Source organism: Bactrocera neohumeralis, chromosome 2 (assembly GCF_024586455.1).
Source record: "Bactrocera neohumeralis isolate Rockhampton chromosome 2, APGP_CSIRO_Bneo_wtdbg2-racon-allhic-juicebox.fasta_v2, whole genome shotgun sequence".
Classification (NCBI taxonomy): Eukaryota; Metazoa; Arthropoda; class Insecta; order Diptera; family Tephritidae; genus Bactrocera; species Bactrocera neohumeralis.
Window position 1 is genome coordinate 56,233,138 of NC_065919.1, and position 17,813 is coordinate 56,250,950.

The following is a 17,813-nucleotide window of genomic DNA, read 5'->3' on the forward strand; positions in this document are numbered from 1 at the left end:
GTTTATCGGTAAGGATTTTTAGAGGAGTTGTCCTAAGTTTAGTGGTCTAGGAGATATGTACATTAAACCTATTAGAGGGCGAGGCAACGACCACTTTTTCATCATTTTCAAAATACAGGTGCCTATAACTTAATTTAGTTTTTAGTTATGGCACTTTATACGATTTCCTTTTAAGGCGTTTTGTGGGCGTGGCCGTGTTCCCTTTACGCCCAGCTTCGAACTCCGCTTTACTTTTTTGCCAAGGGACATGCATACCTAGTGTCATCAAGATAACTTAATTTTTATTCAAGTTACAGCTTGGACAGACGGACGGACCGACAGACAGTTAGGATTTCAACATGGATTTCAACTCGCCTCATCATCCTGATCATTTAAATATATATTTACATATAATTAAATGGTTTACAAAGAGCAGCATGTGCGGGTGTTACTGGGGCAATCAGGTCATGTCCGACTGATGCGCTCAACGTGATCCTGCATCAACTACCAATGGACATTTTTATTCAAAAAACAGCAGCTATTGCGGCGACAAGAATAAAAGAATTGGGAGGTTGGAACCAGCAGAACTATGGACATAGTGTAATTCTAAACAAGCTCACCATTAATAAATCAGACTACATTCTCCCAAAGCTGGACTTCAATAGACACTTCCAGGTAAGGATACCATCTAGACGAGAATGGAGAAGAGGCTCAATAGAAGAGGAGGATACCATCTCAGTCTTACCGACGGGTCCAAAATGGACTGCGGAGTAGGCACGGGGGTATTCTCCACTGATCTTGGCATATCTCTCTCTATACGTCTACCGAACTCGGCTAGCATCTTCCAAGCAGAAGTACTAGGCATAGAAAAAGCCTACGAAGCTCTATTGGAAAACCACAAGAATATAAATAAAGCAACTATATTTACGGACAGCCGGGCGGCGCTCCTGGCCTTGTCTTCGCCCATGACAAACTCCAGCACAGTACACAACTGCAAGAGAGCACTAAGCGCAATAAAAGACAAGCTCCAACTAAACTTTATCTGGGTTCCCGGCCACAGGAACATTTTCGGTAACGAAAAAGCAGACGAGTTGGCAAAGGCAGGAGCTTTCCTCAACGAATCCGAGGCGGAGATAATACCAAGTCCGCTAGGATCAATCAAAGGAGAGATCAATAGACAATTTCAACAAATTGCAAATAACAGGTGGAAAAACATCGCAAAATGCGTCATAACTAAACAATTATGGCCAACATATGACAGGAAAAGAACCAACGACTTACTAAATAGGTCAAGGAAAAGTATTTACAGAGTAACAACTACCACAACAGGGCACTGGCCATTTGGGGAACACGCATCCAAAATGGGTATGCCCTACAACGACATCTGCAGGGAACAAGGAAACAATCTTCCACTTTCTCTGCGAATGCCCAGCTCTAGCACAGATCCTACACAAAACACTTGGAATCCATCTAGCACCAAACCTTGAATGGATTTCCACTAAAAGCATATCGGACATAAGTAGTTTCATCGAAACCTCAAAATGGTTTGAAAGAGAATGTGAAACGTAATAGCAGATACAGGAGGTTCTACGAACAGTACATCAAAATGGGACATCAAGTGTTAATTGAGCCCGATAGGGCTGCACTCCTACCTACCTACTACCTGCATATAACCCTATATCCACCTCCCCTAATTATAGGTGATTCGTACAACCGTTAGGTGAATAAAATTATTATACTCTGTAGCAACATGTTGCAAGGGTATACAAAAATCAAAACCCATGAAATAACGGACACCGCAATATATGTACATATGCATTTTTAAAGATTTTTAATTTATAAATTCTTAAACCTATTTCACATCACCTTTATATGTTTAAGGTCTAACATTTCTAGTCACACTTATTAAACTATAAATGCACTTTGGGTGAACTGGGTTAATATCACAAGTCCAGGAGTATGTAGGCATATTTATTCTATAACTTTCTTATCTCTAAGTTCGGCAATTCGTTCAGCACTGTAACCCAAGAGCTGTGATAACACTTCATCTGTATGTTGCCCCATAAGGGGGGGAGCTGTGCGTGCATCATTTTTAGACTCACTGAAGACGACAGGTGGTCCGACCACTTTTACGCTGCCGTCGCTGGGATGTGGCAAAGTTTTTACCAAACCAATCGCCTGAATATGCTCGTCCTCGAATACTTCGCGTATATTGTTCACGGGACCCACCGGAAACGAGGCACCTTCGAATTGTTGCATCCAACTCTTCGACGCCTTCTTTGCCAAGATATCCGCAAGCAACGCTATCAATTCTGTACGATTGCAAACACGATCCTTATTTGTTTTGAATTTGGCATTCGTCGCCATCTCGGTAATTTCGAGTAACTGACATAATTCGCGGAACTGATCATCACTGCCAGTACCTATGGTTAGATAACCATCAGCGGTTTTGAAGCTCTGATATGGTACGATACTCGAATGTGCAGTGCCCCAGCGATGTGCCTCCATGCCGGCATTCAAAAAATTACTAGCCACATTGATTAGGAGCGACACACCGGTGGACAGCAGATTGACGTCGATTTTTTGACCATGCCCCGTACGTTCGCGCTGCAGTAAAGCAGCCAAAATGGCGCCATGGGCATACAAACCGGTCGCTGCATCGGTAACTGCCACGCCCACCTTGCATGGCGGACCATCGCGTTCACCGGTTATATGCAGTAGGCCGCCAATCGATGAGGCAATCACATCGTAACCCGGACGTTTTGCGTACGGACCCACCGAACCATAACCGGTCATTGAACAATAGATGAGCTGCGGTGCGACTTTGCGCATTTGCTCATAATCCAAACCGTACTCAGCCAACTTGCCCGGCACATAGTTCTCCACCAGCACATCACATTTACGCGCCAGCTCATAAATGATATCCTTGCCACGCTTCAAATCGATTGCGGCACTCTTCTTATTACGATTAATCGCCAGGAAATAAGCGGAATCTTTGCTGTGCTCCAAAAATGGCGGTCCCCATTTGCGCGCCTCATCGCCACCATAAAATGGGCGTTCAATCTTGATGACTTCGGCGCCCATATCAGCCAACACCATGGTGCAGTAGGGGCCCGAGATGATGCGCGTCATATCGAGAATGCGTAGGCCCTTAAGCGGGTGTTCGGCAGTTACCGTCGGCGCGCCGCTCTCGCTACTCGTTGCAAAATGTTGACATCCTATGACGTGTTTGTTGACTTGCTGTCGCAAAACTGCACGCACAGCGTAAGGCAGGCGGATAGCGATCGGAAACATTTTCCAATTCGTTGGAACTTTATTATTGTTTATTTTCTATTTGTTTTTGTAAAAATTTCTATTTTGGTATCTATTTATTGCGATCAAGCGCAAATTTATGCAATTTTGTATATTCGTGTGCTGAAATCGTGTATTTGTTTATAGTTTTTTGTCTTCTTTAGTTTTCTTTTCAATTTGCTTTCTCACGTTTTCGTCTCGGCTAACGAGAAATGTATCGCACAACCGCTTCTACTCAGGTTCTTCGCATAACTAAATACACACCGCCACTCGTCAGCCCACAAATGTCAGCGGGAGAGCCTTTATGACTTTCCTCAGTGTATTCACTTCGTGGTACGAATGTTGTGATAAAATGTTGTTGTTTGCTCACCGCTTATAACTTCCTATCAGTTTGTTCGCGGCGCTTAACATTCTCTCTGCTCAGAATTTGTATTTGTTTTGATTATGAATTGCGTTTTTATCATATCTCTTGCCATGCACTCTTCACTAAGCTTTATGCATAAATACTCGAGGTCTTAATGAAATGTGACAAGAAATTTCCACTACAAAGTTCTAAATAAGTAAAAAAGGCTGTTGCGTTTTACATATCGTCACCTGAAATGCAAAATAACGTATCATCAAAAAATTCGAAATTGAGTGTCTTATTGATTACGTTTCACTACTTCAAATTACATACATAATATTACAAATGTTCAACATTTTCAGGTTCTGCGATCAGATATAAACCAGTTTTAACCAATATTAAAATTTCGTTTCACTCATGTTCCATTTTATTTCATGTTTCATTCATGCCACTATAAATTTCCGAAAATGTTGTTACGTTATTTTGCATTTCAGGTGACGATATGTATGTATGTATATAAGAACGTATGGTCAGGGCTGTCTAAATCTGAGGTGTTAAATTCTGTGATCGAAGGTAAACTTTCTATTGAAGGTGATGTTGCCTTCTAAAGCCAATATACATCATACAAGTGTCAAAATATCATCTCACGCAATCCTTCAGCCGTTAAAAAGTCATGGAAATTGAAGACACTCCCATATAAAATGGCAGTAGAAGTTAGAAGGAAAAACTCGGCTAAATCTTGTGTGTTAGATATACGAACTTTCTCAACAAAACTATGTACATACATATGTGGTAATAAACATACTTAGGTATGATATGTATGCCTTGATATTCAGTTTGTAATAGGGGTGACAACTGCTTCAACTTTCTAAGTAGAAATTGTAGTAGATAATATGCTTTAAATAAGTTAGAGATTACTTGCTTATCATATCTGATAAAAATAAAACAAATTTATAGGTTTCATATGGTCTCATAAAGTTATAAGTAACAAGTAAGGAAGGGCTAAGTTCGGGTGTCACCGAACATTTTATACTCTCGCACGATAAAGTGATAATCGAGATTTCATTATACGTCATTTACATATTTTTCAAATACCGTATTTGTGTAAAGTTTTATTCCGCTATCATCATTGGTTCCTAATGTATATACTCGTATTATACAGAGAAGGCATCAGATGGGATTCAAAATAGCGTTATATTGGAAGAAGGCGTGGTTGTGAACCGATTTCACCATTTTTCGTACATGTCATCAGGGTGTTAAGAAAATATTATATACCGAATTTCATTGAAATCGGTCCAGTAGTTCCTGAGATATGGTTTTTGGTCCATAAGTGGGCGAGGCCACGCCCATTTTCAATTTTTAAAAGCCTGGGTGCAGCTTTCTTCTGCAATTACTTCCGTAAAATTTAGTGTTTCTGACGTTTTTTGTTAGTCATTAACGCACTTTTAGTGATTTTCAACATAACCTTTGTATGGAAGGTGGGCGTGGTTATTATCCGATTTTTTCCATTTTTGAACTGTATATGGAAATGCCTGAAGGAAACGACTCTGTAGAGTTTGGTTGACATAGCTATAGTAGTTTCCGAGATATGTACAAAAAACCTATTAGGGGGCGGGGCCACGGACGGACAGACAGACATCCGGATTTCAACTCTACTCGTCACCCTGATCACTTTGGTATATATAACCCTATATCTCACTCTTTTAGTTTTAGGACTTACAAACAACCGTTATGTGAACAAAACTATAATACTCTCCTTAGCAACTTTGTTGCGAGAGTATAAAAAACGAACCGAAAACGTACATATGTAGCTCACTCATTTCTGTATGTAACCCAACAACATTTTTTTAAACAATTTTGTTATTTTACGATGCGTCATGAGAAATTAAATAAAAATTTACTTGAAACATGAAAATGATTATATTAAATATAGTAGTCCTTACACAGTTTAATATCACGGTAGAAAAGTTTTAAATCGATCCTCAAAGTAGCTAGTAGCTTCGAAGTTTCCATCCAGCTGTTACAAACTTTTTGTTCATAGTATAAAATGTGGTAATTCATCCTGAAAACAAACCATCTTGCAAACCCGTTGTCACATGGTTAAATCGGTCGAATTAGGCTGCGAAAAGAAGTTTGTTTACTGCATTCGCCGCATAAGACTTCTTGCGGCTTTTATATTTTACAAATGATTAAAGGTATAATGCGCAGAGAATACTAAATGAAAATAGCCGAAATTTTAGCAATTTTCTCTTACTTTGGAAGGCTATGCACTTTTCAGGTCCCACTTGAGCACATCTTCTCAGCACTCAAGCATCTCTTCCTGTAATGATGGATGGTGAGAGTGTGCTCAGTAAAGACTTAAATGTTGACAGATTCAAAGGGTAGTCTGACCCATATGCACGGTTAAGGACGCTCTCAGGTCGCCGAATAAAATAATATTTAGAGTATTATTATTGATTATCAAATAGAATTTTGTGTAAGTGGTTGATATATTCAAACTTTTGTATTCATGGCATACTTAGATAAGTCTGGTTACTGCTGTATTGATAAAGGGTGATCCATTTCTAGGTCCTCTAAACACATAAACTTCAAATTTAATGGGGAATGTTTGTTATCATTCGAAAGAACATTTTTTGGCATTTATTTTTTGAAGATTATAACTTTCAAGTGTTGGCCACGACTACGTCTCAGATGGTCCGTTCGTTGAGCGCCGTCTTGTTGAAACCAAATGTCGCCGAGATCACGAGCCATTGACTGTTACGTTCCTACCGGCATCAATTTTGAAGAAGTATGAACCAATGATTCCGCCGGCCCACAAATCACACCAAACCGTTGTTTTTTCTGGAGAACGGTCGGCTTTTGAATCTCTTCAGGTCTCAAATGTGGCAAATTTGCATATATTACCCATTCAGCCAGAAATAGGCCTCACCGCTGTACAAAATTTGGCTCGAAAACGTTGGATGTTCCTGTAACCTTTCAAGAACCCATAGGGTGAAGCGATGTAGCTAGGGAAGGTCAAGCGGCTTCAGTTCTTGGAGAAGCCGTATTTGTACGCTTTCAATTTAAGATCTGGACGTAAAGACAAGTCATTCCATACTTTAGTTCCAGTTCCGCCGAATCACAACTGTGTATGGTATATTTTCTTCACTACTTGCGGGACGTGGTCTATTCGGTTGAATATTATTCAATAATGAGTGCTGGTTCTGAAGATGGGTGACGGTGTTGTGAATAGTACGCTCAGTAGGCCGATTATGTTGATAATAAGTTTTGTGAAGCGAGCGAAACACATTGTTTACTAAATGTGAATTTTGGTAATAAAGTTGAAGGATTTGTAAACATTGTTGTCCTACCATGAAGAAATGCCAAACAATACTGAACAGAAATAACATGACTGCTTTACAAGACTCACACGGAAAAAAGTATCTCTACTTGGATCACCCGTTACAACGGTTGAGAGAAGAAAAGAGAGACAAATATGCCGAAATCAGTTAACAATTCATTAATTTCATTTTTAATCGTTTTTTAGTTATTTTGAATATTAATTATGGGAAATTTTATACTCCATGAAACAAATATTATTCGTAGGAAGGCGAATAAAATATTATTTACAAAATGAGCAAATTTGATACACGAAGGAAAGGTCAAAGAAACACTTATTGCACCGCAAAAGTATTTAATGAATTATGACACAATTTCATCACACAAACCTATGCACATTTATATGCATAAATTAAAGTATTTATATCATGCACATATTGTTTACCATTAATTGTAATCATTTGTGTTTCGTGTTTTGTTTTTGTTTTCATTTTTGCGGTTAAACAATTAAACTGGTTCAAGATTTTGCACATCAAACCCGTATTAGTAACAACACGAAAATGGCGAGAAAACACATTCGGCGAAAAGATGAGTGTAAAGCATAAATTGCAGCCATGTAAGATAGCGCACGTAAAGGGAAGCTTAAAAACCCAAAAATAATACATATTACTAAAAAGTTAATAGCTGCGCATGATGACCTTTACCTAGTTAACATTGAATGCACACGAAATAGAGAAACGACCCAGACACATGCTCATAATGCTCGTAAAAGTCTGTAATATGAAATATGGAAGTGGTATCTGTCCTCAAATACTTTTTGAAATACGTAATAACAGAGCAAAATAGTTACAGTTACCAAATTTTTACATTATTTTATAATTATAGTTAACAGTGCGTATATTTATTAGCAACAGTTTCTCTCGCGGTTATTTTGACTTATTTTGGTATCTTCTAATGAAGAGGTTAAATTTAATATATTGAGTTGATGAAGTTAATGTCAACCAGAGGATCGATATTAATTATATCGGGAATATGAGGTTTAGACCAAAATATGAACCAATTCCAAGGCGTTAATTTTGACATTGCTTAGGTATACCCGAGAAAACATTTTGAAGCAATTTTATATATAACAAGAAAAAACGTTAACTTCGGCTGAACCGAAGCTAATATACCCTTCACAGGTGCATTTCTTTTAGTAGCTATGTGTTCAGTTTGTGTGGAAGCTATATGCTATAGTAATCCGATCTGAACAATTTTTTTTCGGAGATTATGTTATTACCTTAAGCAGTAATCCCTGTCAAATTTCGTGAATATATCTTGTCAAATGCAAAAGTTTTCCATACCAGCACTAGATTCCGATCGTTCAGTTTATATGGCAGCTATAGGCTATAGTAAGCCGATCTGAACAATTTCTTCGCATATTACATTATTATCTTAGAAAATAACCAGTGCCAACTTTTGTGAAGATACATTGTCAAATGTGAAAGTTTTCCATACAAGAACTTGATTCCGATCGTTCAGTTTGTATGGCAGCTATATGTTATAGCTTCTTTAAGAGAAAATGACGTTAGCAAAATTTCAAAACGATATCTTAAAAACTGAGGGACTAGTTTGTATATATACAGACAGACGGACAGACAGACAGACGGACAAGGCTAAATCGACTCAGCTCAACATACTGATCATTTATATATATACTTTATAGGGTCTCCGACGCTTCCTTCTGCGTGTTACAAACTTCGTGATAAACATAATATACATTGTTCAGGGTATAACAATAATCGTTGACGTTGAAAATCATCATAGGTAGTATATGGGTTTGTGGGTAGTACTGATTTGATTTTAATCTATTTTTGCTAATACCGCATACTATTAACAAGCCGCATACTAAAAACTTGTTCCCTGGTTTTCATAAAGTACCTCTCATACAAGCACCAAACATATGGAGTAAAGTCAGCCGGATATTCGAAAATTCTCATTAATTAATTATATGGGGGCTAGGCGACGTCGAGAAGCTGCAATCACAACAGACAGCCGAATGATTTTCTACTCGGCTTGCACTCCTGCTCTCTGAGAGCACTCGTCAACAACTCGGTATAAGGGAACTGTGGGACGGCATTTCAAACTCCTTACGTACAGCTGCAACCGAAACCATTGGTTTCGGAAAGTGCAAAAGAACAGCTGGTACGACGAGGAATGCCGTGTCGCAATCGGAGAGAAAACAGGCTGCCTACCTCGCAACGCTACGATCGACCACTACACGTGCGGGATGGGATAGATACCGAGAGTTGAAGAGGGAAGCGAGACGCATTTATAGACAGAAGAAGAAAGAGGCTGAAATGCGTGAGTACGAAGAGCTTGATAAGCTGGCCGACAGGGGTAATGCTCGAAAATTCTACGAAAAAATGCGGCGGCTTACGGAAGGTTTCAAGGCCGGAGCGTATTCCTGTAGAACCCCCAAAGGTGATCTAGTCACTGATGCCCAGAGCATTCTTAAATTATGGAGGGAACACTACTCCAGCCTGCTGAATGGCAGTGAACGCACAACAACAGGAGAAGGAGAACCCGATTCCCCAATCGATAACGATGGAGCAGACGTTCCATTACCCGACCATGAAGAAGTTCGAATAGCAATTGCCCGCCTGAAGAACAACAAAGCGGCAGGGGCCGACGGATTGCCGGCCGAGCTATTCAAACACGGCGGCGAAGAACTGATAAGGTGCATGCATCAGCTTCTTTATAAAATATGGTCGGACGAAAGCATGCCCAACGATTGGAATTTAAGTGTGCTATGCCCAATCCATAAAAAAGGAGACCCCACAATCTGCGCCAACTACCGTGGGATTAGCCTCCTCAACATCGCATATAAGGTTCTATCGAGCGTATTGTGTGAAAGATTAAAGCCCACCGTCAACAAACTGATTGGACCTTATCAGTGTGGCTTCAGACCTGGAAAATCAACGACCGACCAGATATTCACCATGCGCCAAATCTTGGAAAAGACCCGTGAAAGGAGAATCGACACACACCACCTCTTCGTCGATTTCAAAGCTGCTTTCGACAGCACGAAAAGGAGCTGCCTTTATGCCGCGATGTATCCCCGCAAAACTAATACGGCTGTGTAAACTTTGAACAACACGAAAAGCTCCGTCAGGATCGGGAAGGACCTCTCCGAGCCGTTCGATACCAAACGAGGTTTCAGACAAGGCGATTCCCTATCGTGCGACTTTTTCAACCTGCTTTTGGAGAAAATAGTTCGAGCTGCAGAACTAAATAGAGAAGGTACCATCTTCTATAAGAGTGTACAGCTGTTGGCGTATGCCGATGACATTGATATCATCGGCCTCAACACCCGCGCCGTTAGTTCTGCTTTCTCCAGGCTGGACAAGGAAGCACAGAAAATGGATCTGGCAGTGAACGAGGGCAAGACGAAAATCTCCTGTCATCAAAAAAACAGTCGTCGCATTCGCGACTTGGCTCTCACGTCACTGTTGACAGTCATAACTTTGAAGTCGTAGATAATTTCGTCTATCTTGGAACCAGCGTAAACACCACCAACATGTCAGCCTTCCAACGCAGGATTGCTCTTGCCAACATGCTACTTCGGACTGAGTAGGCAATTGAGAAGCAAAAGTCCTCTCTCGACAAACAAAAACCAAACTCTATAAGTCACTCATAATTCCCGTCCTGCTGTATGGTGCAGAGTCTTGGACGATGTCAACAACGGATGAGTCGACGTTGTGAGTTTTCGAGAGAAAAGTTCTGCGAAAGATTTATGGTCCTTTGCGCGTTAGCCACGGCGAATACCGCATTCGATGGAACGATGAGCTGTACGACATCGACATAGTTCAGCGAATTAAAAGACAGCGGCTACGCTGGCTAGGTCATGTTGTCCGGATGGACGAAAACACTCCAGCTCTGAAAATATTCGACGCAGTACCCGCCGGGGGAAGCAGAGGAAGAGGAAGACCTCCACTCCGTTGGAAGGACCAAGTGGAGAAGGATGGCTTCGCTTGGAATATCCAATTGGCGCATTTTTGACTGGCGCGCTGTTGTTACAATCGCAGACAATTAAGAAGAAGAAGAAGGTCAAGTTGTATCCATTTTATACAAAAAAATACACTGTTAAGAGTAAACGACGCTCTCTCATTCCCATTGAGATAACTCATATATTGGCCGACATATGCAGAAAGTCACCGAGAAATTCGAAAATCTGTATATCAGGTATATTGACCTGATTCAAACCATTTTTGACACACAGACATACTATTGTACGGAAAGAATTATCCCTGAATTTCAATAATATATCTCACACATTGACTGATATTTTCGGTCTAAAGTCAACCGTTGGTACTGAGTTCCAAATATTCGGTATCTAGTCACTTAAACCGTTTTAGTTGGATTTGGACAATTTTTGGTTTGTAGTTTACAAAGGCATCATTCATGCAAAGTTTTATCCTGTTATACTAATTGCTTCTTGATTTGTACACTGGAAAGTGAAAGAATCAAAAGGAATTTAAAATTACGTTATATGGACGTAAGCGTGGTTGTAGTCCGATTTCGCCAAATTTTGAACTGTAATATAGGAATGTCACGTACCAAATTCATCCATTTTTACAGTGCCGATAGGGATGCTACCAGATACCAGATCATCCTGCTTACTGACTGGCGTGTTGTCGTCGTCGTACTTGCTCTCTCTTCGTAAACCGCTTCCTCGACCTCTCTTTCATCGTTCGACAAAAATATCTCTTTCCTTTCAAACTATATTAATGTTATAGAATTCCTCGTCATAAGAATTCTTCAGAAAGAAAAGTATCTATAGCATATTCACTTCGACAGAATTTCCATGTTAACACTTGTACTTTTTCGCGGAAAGCTTTGAACGAAATCAATGTCTTTAAGACAATCCATTATGACATATCAGAGATGAACTTTGATCAATCTTGTGGATTACAAAGTTAGTTACTCGGTTGGATGTGTATTTTGAAAACAATGTGAGCAGCGGTCAAAGCCTTAAATTTATGGTATAATTATCATAAACAGTTATGTCTCGCAATTAGAAACAATGACAAAGACGTTTTTATTTTTTAATTAAAGTTACTATTTTAATAATATATGTATATACACCAGCCTGAACGCCAGTGCGTAAATCCATATAAGAAGAACAATTAAATGGCAGTAAAAAAGCGGAAAGCTTCCTGGAACACAGCCGTAACCACATTAACTGCTTTAAGGTCACACTTGGGGAATTTCCACAGACTGCTTTTTTTTAGCGATCATCTACAAGTAGTCTCGTTTAGTTCACTCAAATGGAAAACCCATTTTAAGTTGATCTTTTGGACGACCTCAACAATGAAATTAAGTGCCGAAAGTGCTGACCACAGCCGGACAGCTGGCCGCGCTTGCGCATTTTGTATTTTTTAAGTTGTGACTCATTGCATTACAGTTGCTACAGTTACATTAATGCAAGCACCTTGAGCAAAACTTCTTTAATTGTTTCGTTGTGCTTTATGAACTCGTTTGCTTTCCCCAAAGTAAATTTCCATAAGGCTGCTGTCACTAAGGTCAGATCTTTTAACAGTTTATTTGTTTAATTATTTGATAATGAAATTTAAAAAAATATTTTATTTATATCATATATGTATGTATGTATATGCGCTTGTGAGATCAGTTACTTTAGCTTAGTCGCTTGCAGAAATACATATTTTTACGAAGTAAGTCTGTCAGTCAGACAGTTATATATTTAAAAACAGTCAGAAGCGATAGCTTCTGTATATATAATCAATCTTAGAAATGTATATATCTTATGGTTTAAAGTAAGTGGTGGACACTCTGAAAAGTCCTTCTACAGCTACATCGCTAATAATTAGGAGCCCTGTGTTGCTGATCTGAACAAGTATCGCAAACATAAATCCACGACCCGTCGCCAGTAATAATATGTTTCATGATATCCTGGTAGTCGGAAAGCATTGTTTCATAGACATTAACGCGACGCTGTTTTTCGAAAAAATTAGTGATTTTGAAACCAATCGAGCTTTCACTTTTCTTAGGCTCAAATGATCTTTCAAAACGGTTTTACTGATCCTTTCGATATTCCAACAATGACAGTAAGATCTCTGATTTTTAATCATCGATTCTCAAGCACTAATAGCTTTATTATATTGACGTGTTGATCATCAGTTGATTTTGATGACCGCCCTGGACGTGGTTCGTGCTCAACGCGTTCTCGACCCTCATTGAATAATTTGTATTATTCAAAAACACTTGCTCGCGACAAACAATTATCACCGAAGGTCTTTTCCATCATTATTAACGTTTTGGGATCAAAAATTTGATTGCTCACTTAAAATGTAATAAAACTTCTTTGTTGAATAACACCGGTCAACAAAAAAAAATATTTTTTTTGGGGTTTCTGTTCTCATGCTTGAATTCTGATTCTAGACATTGAAAAACACTTAAATATTAATCTTTAGTTCTTTAAGTTTGCTTTGGGCTGATCTGCATCGATAAGTATATTTGGGGTTTAATACGAGAGAACTCATATTCGCATAAAAGAAATACAAAAAATATTCACTTTTAGACAGTAATTTCTTGTTATTTTACATTTATATATTGTTGTTTATCAACGTCTTGAAAAAAAACGACTCTTGTATCTAAAAAAAAAGTTTTCTAATTATAATCTATAGTGAAATTGTAGAAAAAATATAAAAATCATCGAAAAATTGCTCTAATTTCTACGAAAGCAAACTTTAACCTGAAAAAAAAAAAACTTTTTCCTTATTTTTGTCATAGGAGAAACTAAAATTTAACATTTAGATGTCAGACCCAAAAATCGTGTTGACCGGTGTAATTTCACTAATCGTAAAAATCGTCGAATGCACTTTATGTACTTCAGAGCGTATCCTAAAAAGTAATGATTATTTTAATGTGACGTTTGGCTCTCACCTCGTCAGGGAGAGTGTATGGTTCAGTACATGAGATATATTACTAAAATGAGAAATCTACTGTTTTTTACTAGCCTCTAAGTATAGAGAGCTTATTGATAAACGCCTTTTACACAATATAGGCTAAATTCACCCATAAATTCCACAACTAAATAAGTAGAATAGCCAATAAAAGTGACAACTTTGTTAGACTTCTCGAAATATGTATTAAAAAGTAATTAAATTTTTAGAATTTGTGAAAACCAACCATCCGGTTCCGCGTATATGTATAATTCACCCTTCAATATTTCATAGTTATAGCTTTTCTTTGTAAAAACACTTATGAATATAAACATAATTCTAAAATTAAAACGCATTGCAAACAATTTTATATTTTTATTCAAACGCCGAAGCTTTAAGCCGTCCGGCTATAAATGAAATTGGAAGGGATAAACATGTGTTTGCACTTCACACCGTAACGCTGATGGGCCGTTCAGAGAATTTGCATCAGATTTTGCCAAGTCATTTATTTGATACGTGAAAATTTGCATCACGTCCCAAACGCACACATTTAATTGCTTTTCTGACGAGAATTCTAAAACATCGCGAATACACATTACATACAAATATTTAACTTCTTTATTTGTTAATATGAGCGCATGATTCATAAGAAATACGCACAGCTATATTCAAATTGATGTGGCAAAGTCCAAAATGCTTTAATCATAAGAGAATCTAACGAATTGTCTTAAGTAAATTACATTTGGCGCAATAACAAAGGGTATTCCGGCTAAGAAAGAGGATTGGCGGGGGATGTACTCGTACATTAAGAATCTGTTCGTATCATTTAATCTATATTTAATGCATGGAAACCAAAAAACATGTGTCGAATGCAAGTAAATATAAAATAAATAAGGAGGAGTTAAGTTCGAACCACAACAATGCCTACACAATATTATTTTACCTTACAATACAAAAATTAAGCATCAACGATATATCGATATAAGCCAACTGCTATCTAAATAGGCTAGAGATCGGAGTATACCTTCTGAAGGCCCACTGACACTATTATAAGTAAAGCTTCCCTTCTTGAAGCTGATCAGATGAAGTGGAAAGTTTTTTCTGCTATTTTCTACTAATTTTTAAAATTTACAGAAAGGCTCCAGTACTTCTCCTAACCCCAATCCTATATCTAATTTAATGATTTTCGAACTTCTGGTTAACATTATACCGTATATCGGTAAATAATGAATGAATATATTATCAGGAACTTGCTGTTGACTTGTCTTGAAAAAGGGTGAAATCAGTTGATGAATTATCCTAGTCTCATATACTATCTAAAACAGTTACATATCTTTATTCGGAGTGTGCCGAAAATATCGGTCAATGTGTGTGTTAACTTAAAATAATTGAATGGAAATATTTCTTCAAGCCGGTATGTCTGAATTTGGTATCCCCGCAAAACTAATACGGCTGTATGAACTGACGTTGAGCAAAGCTCCGTCAGGATCGGGGCAACGTAGAATAACTGTTGCCAACAGGTGCTACTTCGGACTGAGTAGGCAACTGAGAAGTCACTCACCATCCCCTTTCTGTTATATGGTGCAGAGGCACGATGACAACATCTGTTGAGTCGACGAGTTTTCTGTGGAAGATTTGTGGTCCTTTGCGCATTGACAACGGCGAATACCGCAATCGCTGGAATGATGAGCTGTACGAAATATACGATAACATAGTTCAGTGAATTAAGAGACAGCGGTCATATCGTCCGAATGGATGAAAACGCTCCAGCTCTGTTAGTATTTGACGCAGTAGCCGTCAGGGGGAAACAGAGGGAGAGGAAGACCTCCACTCCTTTACATAGACTAGATGGAGAAGGACCTGGCTACACTTGGAATCTCCAATTGGTTCCAAATAGCGAAAAGAAAGAACGACTGGTGCACTGTTTTAAACTCGGCTATAACCGCATAAACGGTTCCTACGCCAATAAAGAATGTGCAAAGTAAAAGAAATATAGCAAATCTTCCATATCCTTGAAACATTTATGCCTAAAAAAATTAAAGAAATCCAGTTTGAAACGAAGTAAATGTTATGAGCTTTTCTTATATAATTTCCCAGTCGACAATATGCTACCATCATGTGACGACCTCATCAACATTGATACCTTTCTTACATCATTTTTAGATCCTGATGAAATGGTTCCCCTCTTTTCGCTATAATTTTTGAAATTATCCCAAAATGTTTCCAGATAATAGCGAGATAGTCTAATTAGATACACAAGATTGCTCACAGAATCTGAACATTTTTTTCCATTTTTCACAATTTCTCATAACTTTCGACTATCAACACAAAACTTTTCTACGATTATCCTTCCAGAAAATTCATAATTTAGATAAAATCTGTAACTATCATTAATTACTCTCTCAAAAGCTCTAGTTTTCAACTTTCCATAGTAAGCTTCGAAAATTTTCTACAAATGCAATTGAATTAAAATCTTTCTCTCCGTCCAACGCTTCGAAAAATTACTTTATCATTCCTAAATTGATCACATATTACAAATATTACTGAGTTCATTTTGTGAAAATAACTTTGGTGTAGATGTTTCACCTTTTTTTCATTGAGTAAAACAGGACATTTTGTAGACTGTAATTTAAAACATCTCTACTTTTGATTTCTAGTGAAACCTTAAAACCTTTAGCAGTTTAAAAATTAAGTACGTGGACGCATTCCGAATGTTGACGCCCGAAGACGTCAAGGTAAGGTACAATAAGGTACGTCGATGATATTGATATCATACTTCTGGATAAGGAAGCGAAGCAAATAGGTGTGGTAGTGAACGAGGGCAAGACGAAATATTTCCTGTCATCAAACGAACAGTCGTCGCACTCGCGACTTGGCTACCACGTCGTTGTTGAAAGTCATAACTTTGTCTATCTTGGAATCAGTATTAACACCAATAATAATATCAGCCTCCAATTCCAACACAGAATAAATATTGCCAACTGGTACTTCGGGCTGAGTAGGCAATTGAGAAGTAAAGTTCTCTCTTGACTAAAAAGAGAGCCCGAGCACATCAGCAAAGACGTGCATCATATAAATTCTTGCCAAATGGTCGCACGGTCAATAAATAATATTACCTGCAAGTTATGCGCAATTTGCGTGAAGCAATCCGCCAGAAACGCCCGGATTTTTGGAAGAACAAAAATTGGCTTTTGCACCATGATAGCGCAACTGCTCACGCATCGTTGCTTGTGCACCTAAAATTTGGCCAAAAATAACACATTGATGGTGCCACAACCACCGTATTATCCAGACCTGACCCTCCTGTGACTTTTTGTGTCCCCAAAACTAAGGATACCCCTGAAAGGACGAAACTCAACAAGATCACACGAAATGACTTTTGCTTTGAGTATTGCTTTGAGTATTGGAAAAAACGCTGGAAGAATGTAATATACATATGTACATATCGAGTGGTAATTACTTTGAAGGGGACAAAAAATATATTTATGAATAAATAAACACTTTCTTAAGAAATACAAAATTCGTTAAACTTTTTGAACAAACCTCGTATTTCGATTTGCGTAAAATTCGGCAGTAAAAATTATTAACAAACAAATATAAATTTCTACAGCAATAAAATGATGACGATAAGTGATTTCTGTAGTTAGGTTGATTTTAATAAAAAATATTTCCCGGTAATGCTAATGACGCAAAGTGACTTTACGCCTTACTATATGTTACAGGTTAATAAGATGTTACTATTGTAGTCGATGGCAATTTTTAATTACAATCAAGATTTAATTGAAAAAGTATATCTCAAAGTGCAATTAACACGATTTTCTTAGAACAGTTTCAACAGAATAAGCGTTAAGCAAATAAACACATCGGATGACGGACTTTAGTCGCATTGTGAATAGCGAAAGGTCAATAAAGTGCAATCTCAAGATTTTTTCAATTTG

The 17,813-nt window shown here is 38.1% G+C and overlaps 3 protein-coding genes across 4 annotated transcripts in view; 1 reads left to right on the plus strand and 2 right to left on the minus strand.

Moving 5' to 3' along the window:
* Window positions 1-265, minus strand: part of LOC126768089 (succinate--hydroxymethylglutarate CoA-transferase-like) — a 1,800-nt gene extending 1,535 nt beyond the window's left edge. The window contains exon 1 of the mRNA XM_050485979.1: window positions 256-265. Within this exon, the coding sequence (XP_050341936.1) occupies window positions 256-265 (10 nt within the window). The remainder of the gene's footprint in view (window positions 1-255) is intronic.
* LOC126753625 (fatty-acid amide hydrolase 2) overlaps window positions 1-17,813 on the plus strand; it is a 62,013-nt gene that overhangs the window by 9,533 nt on the left and 34,667 nt on the right. The window lies entirely within an intron of this gene.
* Window positions 1,784-3,533, minus strand: LOC126753654 (succinate--hydroxymethylglutarate CoA-transferase-like). The gene has a single exon (XM_050465321.1). It carries the CDS (start codon window positions 3,271-3,273, stop codon window positions 1,951-1,953), a length of 1,323 nt encoding a protein of 440 aa, XP_050321278.1. The 5' UTR covers window positions 3,274-3,533; the 3' UTR covers window positions 1,784-1,950.